Source organism: Bison bison, unplaced genomic scaffold (genome assembly GCF_000754665.1).
Source record: "Bison bison bison isolate TAMUID 2011002044 unplaced genomic scaffold, Bison_UMD1.0 scf7180017862188, whole genome shotgun sequence".
NCBI lineage: Eukaryota > Metazoa > Chordata > Mammalia > Artiodactyla > Bovidae > Bison > Bison bison.
Window position 1 is genome coordinate 11,169 of NW_011492760.1, and position 7,962 is coordinate 19,130.

Sequence of the window (7,962 nt, forward strand, 5' to 3'; positions counted from 1 at the left end):
AGGATGAGATGGTTGGATGGCATCACTGACTCGATGGACATGAGTTTGAATGAACTCTGGGAGTTGGTGATGGACAGGGAGGTCTGGCGTGCTGCGATTCATGGGGTCACAAAGAGTTGGACATACTGAGCGACTGAACTGAACTGAACTGAGATGCCGGGACCGAGGTCAGAGGAATGAAGCGAGGCTGGGGTGCAGGCCGAGGCTGGCCCTGGTGGGGGGCACGGCAGCCCACAAGTCAGCTGCAGGTCCAGCGGAGACAGTGCTCGCTCGGGTCCAGACCTGCTGTCCAGCCTCACTGCCGGGCCGGGAGGACGGGCTGGGAAAGCAGGACCGGGAAGCTCAGCAGTGAGTGTGAGCCGGGCCTCCCCCTGCAGCGCTGCTGCTGCTCCCAGCCCAGCCTTTCTTCGGGAGGCAGAAATGTCCATTCCGACTTCTGCACTTGCAGACTTAAACCGCGGAGTCGGAGCCAGACGAGGGAAGTTGCAAGGGTGACTCAGCTTCCTTCTTCACTTTTCCCACCTGTTGGGACTCTTCCACTGACTTGAGCACACAGTCCCCAGCGCTCACGAAAGTCGGGGCCCAGGAGATATCTTAATACCAGTCAAGGGCGGCCTTACTCTGAGGAGCAAGTGGGTTAACTCCTCCAAGCAGGACCCCAGAGAGGCACCAACCCCTGTGGTCACAGGGGTCTGAAAATCCAACATGCACAGTGAAAGGCGCCCATACGCTGGCCTGTCTTGGCCCCGTGCGGGACTCCTGACAGGCCACGGAGCCTGTCCTGAACGGACTAAGGCCCAGAGAGACGAAGGCTTGCCCAAAGCCACGCAGCAGGTAAACAGAAAACCACATCCTCGGAGCACAGGTCCGGGTGTCGGAACCAGAGCATCCAGAGGCCACGTGCGCTCATTCCCCAGCTGCCCGCTGGAGGCAGGCAGAACTCTAAGGCCCAGGGGTCGCCGGCCTGGACTGCACACACCTGTGCCCAGTTGTTCAATGGAGCACCAATGTCAGTGCAGCGTGAAGGGACTCCGCAGGTGTCGTGAAGGGCCCGGATCAGTTCCCCTTGAAATCAGGAGCTCACCTGACTTGAGGAAGGGCAGGCCTTCCCTAATCACGAGAGCCCCCCAAGGGGGGAATTTTCTCCAGCTGGTGGCAGAAGCCTCCATGGAGACCTTCTGCAGGCTGCCATGCTGGGGGCCTCGTGGCGGGGTCGGCAGGCACCTTGGAGCCCAGAACGGCCTCTGGCCAATAGGGAGCTCAGAGCCAGGACTTCGAGGAACCGCACAGATGACCTCCTGGGGGGCTGCGAGGGCCCTGAGCTGGGGATGGAGCGGCCGGGATGGTCAGCTGTGCACAGCCCTGGGCAGAGGGCCTGCCGTGCCCTGCTCGACGTCGTGAGCGTGTCACGGAGGCCACCTCTCTGGGCCAGGAGCAGCGTGTCACACACTCTGCCTCCCCTTGGGTCTGAGGTCAGTCCCCTGGGCCTGAGGTGAGGATTGTGTTAGTGTTTAATTATAATATGCTCTTTTAAAATATGTAGTTTATTTATTGAAGTGTCAGTGATTTACAGCATAACTTCAGGTGTATAGCGAGCTGTTTTCTGTAGCGGCTGCACCAATTTACATTCCTATCAGGAGGGTACAGGATTTCCCTTTTCTCCACAGCCTCTCCGGCATTTACTATTTGTAGACTTTTTGATGATGCCATTCTGACCGGTGAGAGGTGATACCTCTTGCATTTTTCTAGTAATTAATGATGTTAAGCATCTTTTCCTGTGCCTGTTGGCCATCTGTATACCTTCTTTGGAGAAATGTCTCTTTAGATTTTCTGCCCATTTTTTTATTGAGTTGTATTTTTTGCTGTTTGTTTTTTTGATGTTGAGCTATAAGAGAGATTATATATTTTGGAAATTAACCCCTTGTCAATTATATTATTTGCATATATTTTCTTCCAGTCTGTAGATTGTCTTTTCATTTTGTTTATGGGTTCCTTTGCTGTGAAAAAGCTTTTAAGCTTGATTAGGTCCTATTTGTCTGTTTTTGCTTTCATTTCTATTGCCTTGGGAGACCTAAGAAAATATTTCTACGATTTACATCAGAGAATGTTTGCCTGTGTTCTCGTCTAGGAGTTTTATGGTGTCGTGTCTCACATTTGAGCCTGTAAGCCGTTTTGAGTTTACCTGGTGAGTGATGTGAGGGCTTGTGCTGACTTCATTGATTTACACACAGTTGCCAAGCTTTCCCTGGAGAAGGCAATGGCACCCCACTCCAGTACTCTTGCCTGGAAAATCCCATGGACAGAGGAGCCTGGTGGGCTGCAGTCCATGGGGTCGCTAAGAGTCAGACATGAGTGAGCAACTTGACTTTCAGTTTTCACCTTCATGCATTGGAGAAGGCAATGGCAACCCACTCCAGTGTTCTTGCCTGGAGAATCCCAGGGACGGGGGAGCCTGGTGGGCTGCCGTCCGTGGGGTCGCACACAGTCGGACGCGACTGAAGCAGCTTAGCAGCAGCAGCAGCAGCCAAGCTTTCCCAGAACCACCTGCTGAAGAGACTGTCCTGACTCCGTCGTATATTCTTTCCTCTTTTGTTGGAGGCTAACTGACTGTAGGAGACTGGATTTGTTTCTGGGCCTGCAACGAGGATTTGAGTGGAAGTTTGTTGGGGGCTGATCCCAGGCAGTGGGGCCTGAGCGGGGAAGGAAGGAAGCTGAGTTCCGCCCGGGGTCTGAGAGCCCCTCACCGGGGCTTCCCCCGCCCCGAGTCAGGGTAAGTGGCTCAGTCATGTCCAACTTTTGCGACCACATGGACTATAGAGTCCATGGAACTCTCTAGGCCAGAATCCTGGAGTGGGTAGCCTTTGCCTTCTTCAGGGGATCTTCCTGACCCAGGGATCGAACCCAGGTCTCCCACATTGCAGGTGGATTCTTTACCAGCTGAGCCACAAGGGAAGCCCAAGAATAGTGGAATGGGTAGCCCATCCCTTCTGCAGTGGATCTTCCCGGCCCAGAAATGGAACCAGGGACTCCTGCATTGCAGGCAGATTCTTTACCAACTGAGCTATCAGGGAGGCTGAGTCTGGGAAGCTGGGTTCTTAAGTCCCCAGCGTGTCCTTGGCTGGTCGTCCTTCCAGAGGGGCGTGTGAGGGGGCCTGAGGGACGGTGTCAGCTGCAGGGATGCTCATTAGGATCCCCCCGCCGGGTGGCGTGAGCCGCGGAGCCCGGGGTCCTGGTTCGGCCCCTGAGCTGGGCCCTGCTCCTCGTGCTCGTCGGACCTTGCCATTTTCACGCTGCCCAGGAGCGCGCTTCACTGGACAAGCACGTCCACGCTCTCCCTGGACCCAGGGCCCACGACGCCGGGCCCTTTCCTGTTCGGGTGCGGGGGCCCCTGGGTCGATGGCTCTGGTCGGGAGCTGTAACGAGCCTGTGCTCCGGCCGCGTCAGCCTCCTGGCGGCCGCCTCGCTCTGCTGCCTCACGTGAGGCTGTCTTTGTGGGAGGCACCGCGCCCTCCCTGCCTCGCTGCTCCTGGAGCTGGGACTCCAGGGGACGGCGTTACACGACTGCCTGAGCCCGGACCTGCTCCTGCAGGAAGGGCCCCGTGCTCACCGCCAGTGTGCTCAGGCCTTTGTTCAGTACTTAAAACCCTTAAATCAGCTGAAGCAGGTGGAAGGCTAGAGGCGCCCGTGGTCAGAGGGCCGGCTCAGCTTCTGCTCACAACCTGCGCCTTTGGCCTCGCCTTCATGAAGGGCTTGCCTGTTGTCACGGATCCTCCGAAATGACCGGTGGCCTGTGAACTGCTGCTGGAAGCTTTCCTTCACTCTTTGTTCTCTGCCCTCCTGCTCTGGGCTGCTCTGCAGTGGGAGGGCTGCGGCAGCCTCTGCAGGCTGACCCTGGCCTTTGAGTCGTGTGGACAGGGGCCAGAGGGCTGACAGCCCATGGACCAGGTACAGTGAGCCCGGGACTCGAGGCCTCTGTGGACACACAGCCTCCCCCAGGCACTCAGCAGTGACCCCCACGGGGTCAGGAAGAAGAGGACCCACTGAGCCAGGGCCCACGCATCACCCCTACGTACCAAACACGAAGTTGTCAGGCCTGAAGATCTGGCCAAAGGGTCCAGACCTGACGGAGTCCATGGTGCCCGGCTCCAGGTCCACCAGGATGGCCCGAGGCACATACTTGTTACCTGCGGGGACACAGCAGGACTCAGACCTGGTGCTTGCAGAGCAATCAGACAACGCCCTGCTCTCCACGCCTCTCTGGGCAGAGCTCATCCCAGAAAATTCCAGCAAGACGCAAAGAGCAGATTAGAGGAGGTTTCTGCTCTACAAAGGGAGGTGAGGGCCTGCCTGGTCATGACCCGAATGCAGGGAACTTCAGGGACTCTGAGGGTATTTCTGAGCAGCTGACTTTAAACGCATGCAGGGAACATTTCTTTGTCGTGTGTGTGTGTGTGTGTGTGTGTGTGTGTTCCTGCTACACTGGGGCTGCCAGAGAACGGAACACAGGAGAGGGGGCCGAGCACGCGGCAGTCCTCACCAGCAGCCTCGTTGTAGTACACGTTGATTCTCTCCAGCTGCAAGTCACTGTCTCCATGGTAACTGCCAGTGGGGTCGATGCCATGCTCATCGCTGATGACTTCCCAAAACTGGAGACAGAGAAAGAAGCACGTGATGGTCTGGCATCCTAGGTGTCAGCACGATGGCCCTTCCCTTCCTCTCCTGTCCTTGGAACAGTGGCAGTGTGGGCAGACAGGCAGGGAGCCGCAGACAGGCCCGCAGCTGCCACCCTGCTCCTCCAGCAGCTTCTGCGGAGCCATGTCAGGGAGACAGGCTGGGAAGCTGGGAGGGGCCCTGGAGGAAGAGGAGAGGGGCACAGCTGCGGTTGCTCGGGAGGCTGGGCCCCCAGGCAGGGCTGAGCGTCAGCATCTCAGCGGATGGACGGTCACCTCTGGGGGCAGCGGCCAGAGCTGGGACCACTCCAGGGAGCAAGGCAGGGAGAGCAAGCCAGTGTAAAATCAGCTGGCTGCAGCAGGAAAGTGTTCTCTGACGTTAGCAGCCCGGCAGCCCGAACCGTCAAGGGTACAGTCTTCACCTGAGCGCTTGTTTCAGCCTGCGGCCCGTGCAGGGAGCCAGCCGATGTTTGGTAAGACATGGGCAGCTGTGAAGACCTGGCCGTCACTCCTGCTGTTTCATACGGATCCAGTCTGTGGTCAGACGCTCCGAGGGATGAGTTACGGTCAGTGTGAGGTTGACATGGGTTGATTGGTTTTCAGGGCTGGGTGGACTTCCAGTTTCTTGTTGGCCCTGTTGTCATCTGCTGAGCTAGTTCCTAAACCGATGCTGTTAGAGGGTCTTAGAGACTGGGGCTTTCACCAGAGGGGTGCTCAGGAATGTTATTTTAACAAATATTCTAGGTAAATTAGGGAGGAAAACACAGGAAGGGAGCTGTTGAGAAGACTCTGAGATATCAGGCCTGAGGCCTATTTCAAGGGCAGAGTCAGAAGGGCAGTGGCGATGTGATGATCTCTCAGTTTGCAGGAAGTGCTTCCGCGGTGGTGCAGACATGTATGAGAACGCCCGCACGCTCGTTACTCCTGACCTCTGCTCCAGGGCCCCTGTGGTCAGCCGGGACCACGCCCAGTGCCGGCCAGCTGTGGAGGGCCGTTGGCTGAGTCCCTGGAGTCTCTGGTGATGACGTGAATGTCTGGTGAGATTGTCCTCTGTGCTGGTCGCGTCCTGAAGCAGAGTGTGTGGAAGGTGTGAGCTTCTGGCCCTCGACTGAGTGGCTCCAGACACAGGTGTTCACGTGAGAGCCACCAGAGCCCTTAGTCTCTCCCTTAAAATCATTTTATTTGGTGCTGCACCAGGTCTTAGCTGCAGCATGGGAACTCTTGGTTGTGGCCTGTGGGATTTGCTTCCCTGACTAGGGACCGAACCTGGGCCCCCTGCACTGGGAGCCTGCAGTCTTAGCCGCTGGATCACCAGACAAGTCCGCAGATCCCTTAGTCTCTTGTTCCAAAGCTTCTTGAGAACCTGGAAAAGAAGGAAGGTCGAAGCCTGTTCCTGCGGCCTGATTCTGCACGTCGGCTCGTAGCTGTGGTGTGCTTGAGTCCCATAAAGACGGCCACAGAGAGCTCTCCGGTCGTCTAGAGCCTGGGAACCGAAATCAGAGGTTAACAGTGTCCTGCTGATAAAAGAAGGCCGTTTGGTTAAAGATTAGATAAGGGCCAGTAAATAAGACCAGCGGAGTGACAAGTCTGTTCCATGTGCAGGCCTGGTCTTCCCTGTGTTGGCCACACCCTGCCGAGGGGAACCCTTGTAGAACCAAGAGGTCGTATGGCCCAAACCTGGCTCCACGTCCCAGATCCTAGGCTGTCTGAGTTTCCTGCCCCAGCTGCTCCAGGCCCGCTTCCAGCCTCTCCCCCAGGGTCTCCCTGAGGGCAAGTGATTGAACTTAGTGCGAAAGGAGACCTGCAGCATGTGGTGAGGGTATGATGGGGTCGGGTGTGTGGGCAGGGCCATCCTCAAATGTGCCCAAGAGGCGCTCTGAGCGCAGGACTCAGGCGAGTGCCCGGGCCGGCCGTCCTCCGTGCCCGTTGTCACGCGTGGATGCGTGTCCCGACCCCATGGGACGACCACAGAGACGGCGCCAGGTCCTTCTCCAGCTCGGCCCTTGGCCCTCTCTCCTCGGCTGATTTCAGTCTGCATCCTTTCCCTGTAAACAAACAGAACTGTGAGTGCAACAGCATTCAGCCAGTCCTGCGAGTCCTCCCAGTGAACCGTCCAGCCTAAGAACCGTCTTAGGGACCTCTGCCCTTGCAGCTGGTATCAGAAGTAAGACTAGTCCTGGAGACCATTGCCTCTGACCTCACGGTTGGCCCAGAGGCTTCACAGTTGGTGCCAGCAGTGGCATTTGCTCGAGTGCCCCGACTCACAGAAATGTAAGAGGAGGTGACCGGGTGCGGGTGATGAACCTGTGGTTCCTAGGGGGCCACAGGTCAGCTAGGGCGTGGAACTGGAGCCATGCTGCTGTTAGCTATTGGAGGTCAAAGTCACCAAGAATTTTGAAATGATGGCCCCAGCTCCCGAGGAGCCCGCTCCCTGGATGCCTAAGAAAATGCAGAGTAACAGGCGACTGTCTGTCCCTGGGCGGTCCCTGGGTGGTGGCTGTCTGTAATGAGTGAAGTGAAGGCAGCGTGTTAGGATGGAGCTTGAACTGAGCCAAGCTTGAATTCAGGCTGCCCTGAGCTGGCTCAGGGATGCCACCGAGGGGGATAGTCAAGGCAAAGGCGCAGATAGCCAAGATCCATGAGGCTCCGGGGTAAGTCCAGTGGGGTTCAAATCTGGGAGCAGTTGTTAGTGGATAAATAAAGCAGACACCAATGGGATCAGAATGAAGGTCTTCCTGTGGCGCTCTCTGAAGTCGGGGGTCCCACAGGAGCCCCTGTCGGTCCCCCCACCTTGAGGGCCTTCAGTCTTCTGGAGGTGGACCAGTTCTGGAACATTTGAGGAGCCCCTGGGCCCTGCAGCTGCCTGGGTTTTGCTGCAGAAACCGCTCTATTGACCAGGAGAGCGGCCCGGTTTGCAGCTGGCATACTGCCTGGAGAGCAGCCACCCTTATTGAAGGAGGTAGAAAGCAGTCAGCTCAGGGGACTGGAATGCAAGCTATTTGCTTCTGTGTTTGGGCTTTCAATGACTCATAGGTTGTGGGCAATGGCCTGGCCCTGAGGTCAGGCAGATGGGCAGTGAAGACTGGGCTGTTAAAGGGGTGCCTGCATGGGGCACAGCCTTGTGGAAGCCGGTCTGGGGATCTGAGAGGTGCATTGACACGGGGCCCTTCTCTGCCACAAGAAGAACTCATTTTGGGATTGGGAGGGGCTGGAGTTGGCAAGTGGCCCTCCTTGGGGTGGCCTCCGGGGTCCATGGACTCAGTGGACGTGTGGGCACCACAGCCGCGCAGAG

At 57.2% G+C, this 7,962-nt stretch overlaps 1 protein-coding gene across 1 annotated transcript in view; it reads right to left on the reverse strand.

Annotated features, from left to right (window-relative positions):
• Positions 1 to 7,962, reverse strand: part of LOC104983318 (tubulin beta-2A chain-like) — a gene marked incomplete at its 3' end in the record, with an annotated part of 27,425 nt that overhangs the window by 11,164 nt on the left and 8,299 nt on the right. The window contains exons 5-12 of the mRNA XM_010832756.1: positions 6,936 to 6,983; positions 6,083 to 6,153; positions 5,049 to 5,204; positions 4,787 to 4,851; positions 4,538 to 4,684; positions 4,074 to 4,184; positions 3,717 to 3,896; positions 3,323 to 3,468 (exon numbers count right to left, since the gene is read on the reverse strand). Coding sequence (XP_010831058.1) covers positions 3,323 to 3,468; positions 3,717 to 3,896; positions 4,074 to 4,184; positions 4,538 to 4,684; positions 4,787 to 4,851; positions 5,049 to 5,204; positions 6,083 to 6,153; positions 6,936 to 6,983 — 924 coding nt within the window. The remainder of the gene's footprint in view (positions 1 to 3,322; positions 3,469 to 3,716; positions 3,897 to 4,073; positions 4,185 to 4,537; positions 4,685 to 4,786; positions 4,852 to 5,048; positions 5,205 to 6,082; positions 6,154 to 6,935; positions 6,984 to 7,962) is intronic.